The following is a 14153-nucleotide window of genomic DNA, read 5'->3' as shown; positions in this document are numbered from 1 at the left end:
TGATTATTTGATGATAATAATTAATCAAAGTATCGTAGTTACAGTTGATTAACTCAGATAGTGATTTAGGTTAATCCATAAACAACAATTAACTTTGATTGTTGTTCAATTTGCTTCTGTTGATTTTGCAAAGTCAAATATATTATGTAGACTTGATAATAATAATAAATTATTATAAAGTAATTGTTGTTATTTGATCACAATTAACAAACTAATGTAAACAATTTAAACGATTAACTAAATTTTACCTTAATTGTTATACAATTTCATACATATATTATATATTATAATATGATCCCTTTAATTGGTTAATAAATTGTAATCTAAGGTGTAATTTGATTACAATTTAATTTTCTTATATAATGTTTACCATAAACAGTAAATTGTGGTTAAGGTAAATTTTAATCAATAGCAATTAAGATTATATCAAAGATTATATCATTAACTGGATTGGAATCAATAAAAGGAAATCAATGATTAGTCAACAATTAAAATAAAAGTTAATAATGATAGAGAGATGAAGAGGAACAGAAATTAACTAAATCAAGTAAATTGTGACAAATTATACGAATGAAAAAGAAAAGTTTTTATAATTGTTAACAATTATTAAATTTTTACGATGATAAAGATGAAGGATAATTATGATAATAAGTGAAGCTTAATTAAGATGATTAAAGGTGAAATTAATCAGAGGACATCCTGGATTCAGAATTTATCTCAGGTAAACTTTCCCGTTATTCTGGTTTAATATTGGGTTTATATCGGTTTTCCGATAACCGGTTAATTCAATGACCAGGTAGATGTAGAGGTTACCGTGCTTGCCACCGCATCCTCATCCTCATCCTTATCTTCATCTTCATCTTCATCTTCATCTTTATCCTCATCATCACCATTAGAAATGGCAATAAGTTAGAAGAGGAAGACTAACAAGGAGAAGAAAAAATATCGAGAGAGAGAGAGATGAAAAGGTAACTGGAAAGAAAGAAGAAGATGAGATGATGATGATGATGATGAAGGTAAAGGTAGAGAAAAGGTGGAGAAAGAAAGTGGAAGAGAAAAAAAGGTAAAAAAGAAAGAGAAGAAAGAGAAAAGAAAGAGAGAATTGAAAAGTAGAGACTCTTTTTTACTAGAGAGACAAAAAATGTCCCACTTATGGTGAGCGTTTTTCTCATCTTCAGTCTCTCTCTCTCTTCTTGTCCTTTTCTATCTTCTTCTCTTTCTATCATCATCATCATCATCATTCTCTTTCTTTTCTATTCTACCCGAAACACTCGCCTTTCTTTCCTTCACTCTCTTTCCCTCTCTTTCTATCTTCTTCTCTTCTCTGTCTGTGTCTCTTTCTATCTTCTTCTGTTGACTTCCAATGTTGTAAGTTCATTTTATCCTCAATCTTTTTGGTGTGTATGTTTTTCCTACTCTTGTTAATCTAAATCTATTTTTCTAATTAACTCTTGATTGTTGATTATTGTTTTCACCCATTGATTGTGGTCATTTAGTGTTCCAATTGGTGATCTTTGTTTAATTAATTTCCATCGGTGATTATAAATACAACGGATTAAAAAGCGCAGAGAAAAATTCAAATGTGAAAAGAATATTTTTTTTTCTCTTCTTTTCCTTTTCCTTTTTTTTTCTCTTCTATTCTATTTTTTTTTTGCTTCTTCTTCTTTGGAATTGATTTTATTTTTCATGTTGGTCTATGGTCACCAAGGTAATTTAATCGGTGGTGTTGATCCACAGGGACAACCTAAATTAACTTGTATCACCTCAACCCAAAGTAAAATTGATCCATCGACAACATTGGTGTTAAATAATCAAAGGCCTCAACCAAGTGACCAATCTGATATGGCGACGGGTCTTCATGCCTCTTCTTCATCTGATATGGAATTGGAATCGATGATTGTTTTATTTTTTGAGAAACGTAAAGAATTAAATCAATCACTATTAAAGGTTGAAGCTCTAAGTCGACAATTGGAAGAGCTAAAAAGTGGAATCAATGGATCAACCGCAACTTACAACAGGTTTACCAATAATCCGGTAAACCGAGTGATTGGTGATAAATTTGATGATCTGGAAAAATTAAGACAAGAGCTTACGGTAATTAACTAGTAACCAGTAAATTGTGATGATGATTGTTGGTACCCAAATGAACCCGATTTTTGTTTTGGTCTCTTCTATATCAATCATAACAATCAAATGATTGTTACCACAGTGTTAACTTTCAATTGGAAAATTATTGTGACCCTAATAGTGTTTATATTTATTTATTCATTTATTTATTATGGTTTAATTGTCAACAATTTAACACCCATTAGATGAAGAAGGATGTAAATTATCATCTAATTTGTTTCTTAGCAATTTAGATTTCTTTTTTAGTTAATCTATTGTTACCCTTTTCTTTGACTTGATTATTGTTACAATAACGATGATTGAAACAACATCAACAATCATCATTTTCAATTCCTTATTTGTTAAATTTTTTATTATTCTATTCTATCATCATTAACTTTAATCGCTTGAAGCTAATCTAAATCTAATTCACCTTTTTCTTTTCCAATCCTACAGAATCAAACCCGACTAAATGACCAACAAAATGTGACCTTAATGCACAAACAGAACCTGTTAATGCAAAGGAAGTGTGAAATCGCCGGAATCAATGAGAGAATCTCTGAATTACAGAAAAGATTAGCCATGAAACGAATGTTAAATCAACAATTATCCTCTCAGGCCAAAAGTCGAACTGGTGTAGCCTATGGATTACCTAATGATAATTCACTTAACTCATGTAATCCACGATTAAGAAGCTCAGTTGGCCCATGTAACAACATTCGTCTAACTAATAACTACAATCGTAACAATGTAATCAATGTTGCCGCTGTTGAACCTTTCCAAAGATCAACTGTAACCACAAATAATTATCCAGCCAATTCTTATGATAAAGTGAGTAGCATTACAATCAAATTTGATTACTTCCTATTATCCAATCAATTATAATGTTTACTAATTATTTTTTCTCTCGCTCTTTCTTTTCCCTTTACATATCTAGTCTGATGAAAATATCGATCCCATATTAGGCGATATCTCTCCGACCAAACAACAATTAACGCAATTTCAAAACTTGCCTTATAGGAATAAATATTCACCCGTTGAAATAACCTCATCAAATGCTTACCCACCGACAGTGAATATAAATAACGTTGAAAACACGACCAACATTAACAACAAAACCAATTGTATCCTCAACACACATCACCATCATCACCAACAACAACAACCACAGCAACAGCAGCAACCGTTTCATCATCTTCCTCTCTCTCATCATCAACAACAGCAACAGATGCAACTCCAACGACAACAACAACAACAACAACATCATCATCATCACCAACAACAACAACCACAACAACAATATGTATCCGTTGGTAACACACATAAAAGTAATGGTAACAATGTAAATCTGTCACTGGCCAATGAGATGATAAGTCAATCGGAATCATCTGAAAGATCCTGTGATGAGAACGGAACCTGTGAACTTGTACGGCCACAGTCCGATGGTCTAGTGGGAGGAGGTGAAAATACGCTTATCAATAGTCCGTTAAAGCATAAGATACACTTGAGAGAACGGCCTTCGCCCTCCGGAAGTAGTAGCAGTTCATCAGATCAACTTCCTGCTGGTTACTCTCCCTCAAAGAAAGTTTTAGAAAACATCAGTGACAATATGAATAATAATCATAACCATAATAATAAATCACTTGGAGTTAATAGTGTGAACCATTCATCTAATAATGATTATTATGGTTCTCGTGGTGTGGGTGGTAATAGTAGTAGTAGTGGTGCTGATGGTGACAATAATAATGAAAATATGATGACGATGGGTAATTGTGATAATTTTAATAATACCAATAATTATCGTTTCTCTGAACAAATGAGTGGATATGATGAGACAGCATCAAGTGAACAGCAACAATTGATAGATTGTATTAGGAAAAATTCACGCCTGGTTGATCATCATCATCATCATCATCACTCTCAGCATCAAAAATCACAACAATTACAACAAAAACAACAATCAGAATTGATTGAAAAGTGTGTCTCCGATTTGCCAAATAACATCAACAACAACAATAATAATAATAGTAATAATAATAATGGTAATAATAATCAAAATTGTTCATCATTAGATGAAGATGATCGATCCACATTGTCTGATCCTTCAGTTACCTCTTCTTCCGGATCAAGTTCATCCAATCAACAAAATGTTCATAATCTTAATCATCATCATAATCACAATCATAATGTTAATCCAACGAAAACATCATTTGAAAGGAAACCACTTAATTTCCAATGGCCACCACCTCAGTATCAATCAATTGATCATCAACAATCAAAGTCAATCACAAGTAAACCCGATGAGGGTAAAAAAGTGACCTGGGCAAAGAAGCGAATATTATCAAAGACAACTGATGATCTTCGAAGTCCAACAAAAGATTCATTCTATCTTAAAGAAAGTCCATCTTCCCGTCCGACCTCAATTCATCTAATGAACAACAATAATAATAACAATCGACAACAACAAAATAATAACTCTAAACAAGAAACAAACTGTCAACATGAGGATCATCATAATCAATATAATAACCAACAGAATCATAAATTGTCACTTGATACTAAGAAAATTATCATCAATACATTTGTTAATAGTAATCAGAATAATAATAATTGTAACAAAATTAAAAGCTCCCTGAAAAAGGATAACGCTAATAACCATAGAGTCCACCAGAAAAAGGATCATGAAGGTTTAACCCGACGGGTTAGTTTTGACCCTTTAGCCCTTTTACTGGACGCTGCCCTTGAAGGTGAACTTGATCTGGTCAAAAAAACATCTAAGGTACGTTAACCCATGTTAAAACTTTAAATTGTTTACTAAATCATTAACAATCAGGTCCACATAATCAACCAGAAAAACAAAACTTGAATCTCTCTTTCAAGGAAACGTTTTCTGGGTTAGATTATATGAATTTTTTTCTCCTTAATTTTACTCAACAATTTATTATTCAAATGATTTAATCATTTTGCATCAGACCTCTCGCTGATTCCAATTGAATTATCATCATCATAATCATCATCTTACACAAATTAATGACGATAATATTAATTTACCAACAATTTGACTTGCAAATTTCAATTTATCACCAACATCACATCAAATTTATTTAGATTCCAATGATCAACCTAAACATTATTTGCTCATTAGACATTAGACAAAAACGATTAGCTAACAATTGATTAATTGCTCAAGTCAATTGTTTAATTTAATGAGAAAAACAATCAGAATTTAAGATTTTCCTTTCAAATCACCCGCCTACTTTTTTCTCTTGTTTTCACCTTGAATATTAACAGAATTATCAATCTAATGAAATTCTGATGAATTTTGTGATTCCTTTGAAACTTTCGCTGGGTCAGTTTATCGATTTAAGTTCTGAGAAAAAAAGTTCTATTTTATTATTCTTAACCTATTGTAGTTGTTATATGTCAATCTTTCCAATGGGTCAATCTAATGATAGTGATGATTAGTAAATCTCCTTAAATCTAATGATCCATTTCATGATGATTGTGATGATAGATTTTTTTCTTCTTCTTCCTAATCCTTAAAAGTTTTTGTTATTAATTTAATTCTATTTTACTTTTTTATTGTTTTTATAATTTATAATTACACAGATACAAGATGTAAGTGCTGCCAATGATGAAGGGATAACTGCCCTTCACAATACAATTTGTGCCGGTCATTTTGAGATAGTTAAATATCTAGTTGAAATTGGATGTGATGTCAATGCTCCTGACAGTGATGGATGGTAAGTTGTTACCTGTGCAAATGAAAATTACCTGATATACTTAATCAATTGAAGCAGAAAAACAACAACAACATCAAATTGAATAGTTAGCAAACCAAGAAAAAGATAAATACATTTTCCATCAACAGGATTACATTATCATTACTTAATATTACACAAGAGTTGGTTAACTAGTTGAAGTAATCAATGTAAATGATTTTTACCTGATTATCTGAAAACTTGTCTCTCTCTCTCTTTAATTATCTGTGATTGAGATTATTTCATGTTTGTTGTTGGTAATAACTTGCTAATCATTGAGATTATTTGAATTTACATTTTTATTTCAATCTTTTGTTGATTGTTAAATGTTGATGCATTGAAATTATCCTTAAGGTTTAGTGAGCTAATCAATTGTTTTCAAATAATGTTACCTTAATGAGGGATTATTGTTAACAGGGATCAATTGATTTTATTATTATTGTTGTTGTTGTTTTCTTGTTACCTGGTGATTACAGGTATGATTACCTGTTGATTAGATGATTAATTGTTTTTCTTTCTTTTTTCTTATCCCACTAGGACTCCATTACATTGTGCTGCTTCTTGTAACAATTTGACTATGGTTAAATATTTAGTTGAACATGGAGCCTGTATTTTTGCGACAACTTTTCCGGATAAGGAAACAGCAGCCCAAAAGTGTGAGGAAGGCGAAGAAGGATTCGATAGATGTTCTCAATATCTACTACGTAAGAACTTTATTCTTCATTTACTTCTCTCTCTCTCTTAATTGAATTTCGAAAAACAAATATGATTAATCATTTGCATCTCTTTCTCTCTCTCTCATTTCAGATATTCAAGATAGTCTGGGTATCATGAATGATGGTATTGTTTACGCTGTTTATGATTACGATTCTCAAAGTTCAGATGAATTGAGTTTCAAAGATTCAGATTGTATAACTATCTTGAGGCGTGGAGATGAAGATGAAAAAGATTGGTGGTGGGCACGATTAAGTGACAAAGAGGGATATGTACCTCGAAATTTACTCGGAGTAAGGAAATCAATTCAATAACATAATGAATAACAATCAATTTAATCTGAAACAACAACAATAACAATCCTCAGTAGACGATGATGATGGTTTTTATTGGAACCCATTTTTTTTATTTCTTCTTCCATTGATTATTGACCATCACCATCATTATCATGATGATAATCAACATTATAATGATAACTTATTGTAGTAAATCAGTAATCAGATAACCAGGAAATAATAGCTAACCCAGATTAAGCTCGTTCAGTGTCATTGTTTCAATTGCAATCCTTTTTCCTTCCCCATTAACAACAATTACAATTATATTCTCATCTCTCTCTCTCTCTCTCTCTTCCTTATCTTCATCACTATCTTAACGTAGTCTTTTCTTACTTCATCTTTATTCATATTTGGAATTTAATTTGAATTATATTAGCTAATCTCTCCATTATAATCTAACTTTTCCTTGGGGAAAAAGTTTACAGTTGATTCTGTTGTCAATTGTCGTTAACATTTCCTATTAACCTTGTTGTCCTCCTTTTCCCGTAATCATCATCATTATCATAATCATCTTCCTCTCACTTTCTTCCTCTCATATAAACATGATGATTATGATCTCACTCACCTTTACATTTTCATCAAAAAAATTTAATAACAATGAACTAATTTACTTTCCCAGTCTTTCATTATATTATATTATATAATTGAAACAATTATCTCTACCTGATTAATCAACTCTCTCTCTCTCATCTAATTACGATTAATGTTTCTTCATCATGATGTCTGTCTCTCTTTTCATCTGATGATAATCATGATAATTGTCAGTTAATCTGAGCAGAGCAAAACTTGACCATGTAAACACTTAGTAATTATCATTATCAACTTAATAATACACATTAACCAGCTCTAAACTGGTTTAAGTCTAAACCAATGAATTTAAATCAAATCAAGAGATCAGACAAAAAGTAACAACAATCAACAATTTAGATTCATTTAGTTAACATTTTATCCCACAATTAACACACAGTTGTAACTCATTGTAAAAGCTCATTGACTTTTTTGTTCACTTGTGTCTATGATAATGTTAATCATATTTTAATTACAATCACAATTACAATTTCTTATTCTTTGAGTTAAACTGTTTGTGTGGTTATCATGCTAATTGTTAATTACTTGATGTTGTTATTGTTGTTAAGGTTAATTTCCCATTTGCATTTCCCTCCCTGACAATTAAATAATTCACCTTCAATTGTTACTTGAATACACTTTTAATTCACTAATTAATTGTTTAATTTTTTCTTCTTCTTATTGTTTTCAGTTATACCCACGAGTTAAAGCCGATAAACAAGACAAAGTAGATGCCATGGATTAATTACAATTAAGAAAACAATTAACTACACAATCAGAAACAAACAAACACACACACATCACCAAAAGCTTGTCAATTTTAATCAATCACAAATTACAACAAAATTATCATGATTATAGTTTTTTAATTACAATTAAGAAACAGAGGAAATCATAGTCATTTAGATGTTATAACAATTAAAATAATCACACCAAATCCGTCCAATTAACCCAAATGATCAATTAGTTTTGTTGATCATTTTCAGATTGAAACTGATTGGGTTCATGGTAATTAATTGTGAATTTTAATTGTATTTTACATCTCCTATCACATGAATACTTATGGAAGGAAAAGAAGATTTAAAACTAATTTTAATCAATCACAATCAAATTTACAACAATCAACGTGAAGATAATTTTCTTCTAATTCTTGCTATGCAAAGTTTTTAATTAGCATTTATTACCACCAACAATTAACTAATTTTTGTTATCGTTTTCATCTCAAACCATTTTTTTTTATTTACATAATTTTCACTTCTCTTTCTTCAATTGTGCCTAAATGCTTTTAATTAACTATCATAATTAACTAATTTTCACCACCCAAATCATAAATATCACCCAGATAATTTAGATAATCAAGTTGCCAAATTAATGGGAAAATTAATTGTGTTTAAAGCTATTGCTTATATCATTTTTTTAATTATAAATATTTTACAATCAATTTTTTTTACCAAAATGTTAAATTGCTTCAAATTTTCCTCTAATTGTTTGAAATTTTGCAAGTAATTATGTTGACAATTAACTCTGTCTTATCAACAACTATCAACTTAAATTGTAATCAAATCAAATCAAACAATTTCAACCAACGAATGTAAAACTTGGTTAAGTCTAATTGTTTAAATCAACACATTTTTTGATAGCATTTTAATTAGTCCAATTAATTGGATTGTCAAAACCTTTCATTTGTATTCAATTTTAATATCCAAAGTGTCACCAACAACTCAAGTTAATTAATTGTCAATCTTAAAATAAAATCAAACAATTAAGATTAGTAATTAGCTTGTAAACAATTTTCCTTAACCTTGATTAACCTAGTAAACAATTAAATTAAAAGTTGATCAACAATTTAAGTCTTGATTGAGTTAAACTTTTTGTTCAAATTTTGACTCCAATTTTGATCATCAGACAACATTAAACTTTTAATTGTTAACTAATTAATTGATTATATGATAACAATCAATTGAAAATGATACAGGAACCTCATCACCATCATCGTCTTAATTAAGACAAAAATCATTAACTACAATTAACTAAATTAATCGTTTTTACTTTAACTTATTTATTTCCTTATTATTGAACTAGAAACACTGAAAGAAACAGTTAATCAACAGCAAATTTACAATTAACCAACAATTAAACATATCAATAATTAATAATAATATAATTAAATGATAAAACAAACAGTAAGTAAGTTTAATCAGTTGATTACAATTGTAATTAACGTAATTGTGAAATGATTAAATATTATTATTGATTAAAATGAACAAAATTTCAACCAAAAAAATGTTAAATTGCTTCAAATTTTCCCTCTAATTGTTTGAAATTTTGCAAGTAACTATGTTGACAATTAACTCTGTCTTATCAACAACTATCAACTTAAATTGTAATCAAATCAAATCAAACAATTTCAACCAACGAATGTAAAACTTGGTTAAGTCTAATTGTTTAAATCAAAACATTTTTTGATAGCATTTTAATTAGTCCAATTAATTGGATTGTCAAAACCTTTCATGTAATTGTTTGTCAACAATCAACTTGATTACAATTAACTTATGATAATAATATTTACCATGATATTTAATATAATAATGATTAATTATTATTCCTTAAGTAAACAATTAAGAAAAAAAAAGTTTTTCTGTTTTAATTAAGTCTCATCATTGATTATATTAAACATACAATGTATAAAAGAGTTAATTGTGAAACTTCATTTTTAATTAAAATCAGAATTGTGGGTAATCAATTTTAATCTGATTTGAAATTATGAGTTTAAAGTTATACAATTTAAATTGCAGAAATTTTCATGATTGTAATCATAAGAAATTAGTTAATTTCTCAAGGATAAACCATGAGCACGGTATTGATCATGATTAACTAGTTTTCTTAATCACAACGACAAATCAAATAGTCTTAATTAACCACAAGAATTAATTGAAAAGAGAGTAAAAAAAATATAATATAATATTAACCAACCTAAATTGTCAGACAGTTTTATCAAATCAAATTAGTGAATTGTAATCACCATTTAAAATCAATTAATCAATAAACAGGAATGATCAATGATTACAATCAAAATTAATGACGATCATCAGATTGTAATGTTGAAATATTGAAATTGAAACAATTACAATTGATTAACAAAGGTGAATTAATGTTAATCTTTGGATTTAATTGTTCGGGGTCAAAAGGGTTGTGATGAGGATGATAAGTGATGAGGATAAATGGACATCGTAAGGTCATTTTAAGTGTATATTGACTTGAATAGTCCACCATGTTGATCGGCGTGTTTACTTGTTGACCCTGAAAGGGTCTGATGTCCTTGTTAGAACCCGAATTTGCCGAAGAAAGAGAAAAAGAAAGAGAGAGAGAATCTATCGTAATATTTTTTTCTACTCAACATTAGAACCTCCTTTTTATCATCTTCTTATCTTTATCTTCATCTTCATCTTCTCTCTCTTTTTACCTTTCTCATCGATAGATGATGAGGATGATCATAGACTCGATGATAGAGATTTTGTTTTCTCTCTCTCTCTTCTCTCTCAACAAACTAGTTTTCTTCCCATTAATCTACCTTTTACATTTCATCATCTTTATCATCCTTATCATCTTCCATTCTCTCTCATTCTCTCACTCTCTTAGACAATTTAATTTCTCTCTCACTCTCTGATTCTAAATCAAATTAAGTTAATCCACTTCCAACGAAATCCTTTTCTTTTAGTTTACCTTAGTCTCGGTTCACCTTCACTTGTTTGACCAACGATTTGAACAATTAACTAACCATTTTCTTATAATCTAATTTCATTTTCATTCATTCTAATTAAATTGTTGTCGTTAACGTTAATTGACAAGTTATTTTTAATTAGATTTGATTGTTAATAGTTTTTTTTACTTCCTCATTGTTTGTAACTCTTTTTTTTAACCAAATTTAATTGATAAAATTTAATTGTCATCATCAGTGAGTTCATAATGCCTTTAAATCCGATTAAAATTTTAATTATTCCAACCAATGGGTAAGTAATTAAATAATTGTTATATTGAACAATCAACTTATATATTTGTAAAATTAAGCAAATCAGTAATCAAATTAAAATAAAAAAGGTAAACTAATTTAAGTTGTATTAATAGAGTAGCAATTTAATTGTTCATCATTGGCTAATTTTTGTTTTCCTCTGAATTTAAATTACATTAGACTGTTAACAATTAATCAAGAGTTAATTGTCTCTGGTTGAATAAGTCAATTTAATTGGGATTGTTAATTTGAGAATTGTAATCAGTCAACCTTGAAACGTTTTCTATGTAAACATTTAAATTTAATTCAGTTGATTAATTTTCATTAGAAATTGATATTTGTTAATTCAACCGATTGTAACAATTGATATTCAATAGTAGCAACAACAATTAATATCAATTGTTTTTGTCTCTCTCTCTCTTGACCATTTATTGTGTAGTTATGGTCATCTCAATATTGGCCTTGGATTGGCGGACATGTTGACCAAACATGGACACAAGCCAATTTTTGCATTGAACAAAAAGTGGGCTCCGTCTGCTGAGGCTCGAGGGTACGAGACACGCATACTGGATGCCAATGTGATCGAGGAAGCGGAAGCCGATCAAGCAGCTCGACAAATGGCCGTACTTGATTTACTCGCTTCATCGCTAAGTGAACCAACCATTGAACAGACAACCTGGATGTCCGGTAAAGAGACCATTTTGTACGAAGATCATATGAGGATCGATGCTGGTCTCGAATCCCTACTATCTACCGGTGAGCATTTTGACCTTCTCATTGTGGCCACACTGGTTGCGATTCCCTCAGCAGAGACAAGCGGAATCCCTTGGGTTTACTTTCACACTCCATCACCACACATCTTATATGGAACCCAAATTACCCCACCCTTTTCGGGTTACCCATTAGACACACCGAAGGATATTTGTCAACAATATTGGGATCGATATTATAGTGAACGGGCCATGGGAGATGCGATTTACAATTCATACTTTGCAAGTCGAGGTGTTGGTAAGGTCAATGTCGGCTACTTCCAGCGAGAATCGCCTTATCTTAACATATACGCTTATCCTAAAGAATTGGACTATCGGGATGTGGCCACTTTACCTAAACACTATTTTCGAATGGACAATGCGATCCGTGAAAACGACGCTTTGGTCACTAAGATACCCGATGAGTTCCTTTCCCGACCAGGTAAACTGATCTATGTTTCTCTTGGTTCCTGGTTTTCCGGAATGACCGATGTCATGGTCAATCTAATCTCCATCCTATCCAAATCTCCACATAAATTTATCGTCTCAAAAGGTCCAAATGCTGATAAAATTGTTCTTCATAAAAATATGTGGGGTGAACGTTTCGTCAATCAATTGTCCATCTTACCTTTAGTTGACCTGGTCATCACCCACGGCGGGAACAATACAATTGTTGAATGTCTTCATAACGGTAAACCGATGATCGTCCTTCCCTTTTTCATTGACCAGCACGATAATGCCCAACGAATCGTTGAGAAACAATTAGGCCACAAGTTTGACCCCTTCCATTTAGACGGACCTGGTATCCTAAGGTCAATTGAGATGATTCTTAATGATGATCAAGTTTATTCACGATTAAAATCAATCGCTAATGATTTACAAAATTCATCCACTCGAGAGGAATTAGTTAAATTGTTGGAGATAATTGCTCGTGAGAAACGTTGTCCATTTGATATAACCAATGGTGACAAGGATAAAGATAAAAATTCAAATGAAATCAAATCTAATGGTGATGTCAAACAATCAACAATCAAATCAACTTGCGGATCAAGTTCACAATTAACTGAGAAATCAATTGATACTAATAATCAGCAGGCTAATTATTTCCAAAAAATTATCTCTTATTTTACTTCAACAACAATTTACTCACTTTTATTTAACACAAATGATCACAACGTTAAAAACTAATCAACAGATCAACAACCAGCAATCAACAATCAACTAATCAACTTGATTAACATTCAACAATTTTTATCAACTCTTTTTTTTTAATTATAATTGAAAAAAATTTTTCCTTCTGATTTTTGTTAACAACTAAATAGCCAATAATATAATTAACTAACCAGTAAATTAATGGCTAATTATTGTAATGATTTTATATAAAAGGTTACAATTAAAGACACAATTATTAACCGAATTAAATTGGCAACAATTTAATATCTTGATTTCCACTCAATGGATGGCGCTTGTGGCTCACTTTGGATAACTAAATTAAGTTGATTCAATTTTCATCTTTTAATCAAATTTACATAATCACATAATCAAATTACAATTTTGTAAATTATTACTTTTGATTTACTTAATTAACGAGATTAAATTGTAAAGCATAGGGAATGAGTATAGATAAACTTGTTAGGGGAACGAAAAGTTTTTTTCTCGAAATTCGAACTCAATGTTCATCGGCGATCGTTGATCAGATCAGATTTTCGATCAAATTATTTTTCTGATTGTTGTTATTTTATTATCGAGGTAAAGTTGAGTTGTTCAAGTGGATCTTTAGAAGATATCGAGCTGATCGAGTCTCGATTTTGTTGGCATTTGAAAAGTTCTAAAAAGATGAACCTCCGTCATGGAATAAATTTCCACAATAATTTACAGTTAAGGCGATAGTTTAATTGATAGAACAATGGAT

At 30.2% G+C, this 14153-nt stretch overlaps 2 protein-coding genes across 2 annotated transcripts; both read left to right on the top strand.

Annotated features, from left to right (window-relative positions):
• Nucleotides 1-1261: 1261 nt before the first annotated feature.
• Nucleotides 1262-9333, top strand: LOC128396758 (putative uncharacterized protein DDB_G0286901). Its single transcript, XM_053357365.1, has 7 exons — nucleotides 1262-2094; nucleotides 2563-2937; nucleotides 3044-4885; nucleotides 5716-5849; nucleotides 6405-6571; nucleotides 6675-6874; nucleotides 8175-9333. The coding sequence occupies exons 1-7, from the start codon at nucleotides 1687-1689 to the stop codon at nucleotides 8226-8228; spliced, it is 3180 nt and encodes a 1059-aa protein (XP_053213340.1). The 5' UTR covers nucleotides 1262-1686; the 3' UTR covers nucleotides 8229-9333.
• A 1808-nt stretch (nucleotides 9334-11141) lies between these two features.
• LOC128396759 (demethyllactenocin mycarosyltransferase-like) lies at nucleotides 11142-13663 on the top strand. Its single transcript, XM_053357366.1, has 2 exons — nucleotides 11142-11493; nucleotides 11932-13663. Exons 1-2 carry the CDS (start codon nucleotides 11450-11452, stop codon nucleotides 13427-13429), a joined length of 1542 nt encoding a protein of 513 aa, XP_053213341.1. The 5' UTR covers nucleotides 11142-11449; the 3' UTR covers nucleotides 13430-13663.
• Nucleotides 13664-14153: the final 490 nt, after the last annotated feature.

The sequence above is a fragment of the Panonychus citri genome, unplaced genomic scaffold, assembly GCF_014898815.1.
Source record: "Panonychus citri isolate SS breed McGregor unplaced genomic scaffold, ASM1489881v1 Contig00028, whole genome shotgun sequence".
NCBI lineage: Eukaryota > Metazoa > Arthropoda > Arachnida > Trombidiformes > Tetranychidae > Panonychus > Panonychus citri.
The sequence above is the reverse complement of the archived record's forward strand: the minus strand, read 5'-3'. Positions and strand labels throughout refer to the sequence as shown.

Excerpts from the sequence above, each read along its gene's own strand:
- LOC128396759 (XM_053357366.1), top strand. The coding sequence starts at position 11,450 with ATGCCTTTAAATCCGATTAAAATTTTAATTATTCCAACCAATGG. Across the intron at positions 11,494-11,931 it reads TTAATTATTCCAACCAATGG|TTATGGTCATCTCAATATTG; the intron begins GTAAGTAATTAA and ends TTTATTGTGTAG.
- LOC128396758 (XM_053357365.1), top strand. The coding sequence starts at position 1,687 with ATGTTGGTCTATGGTCACCAAGGTAATTTAATCGGTGGTGTTGATCCA. Across the intron at positions 2,095-2,562 it reads AATTAAGACAAGAGCTTACG|AATCAAACCCGACTAAATGA; the intron begins GTAATTAACTAG and ends CCAATCCTACAG. Across the intron at positions 2,938-3,043 it reads CAGCCAATTCTTATGATAAA|TCTGATGAAAATATCGATCC; the intron begins GTGAGTAGCATT and ends TTACATATCTAG.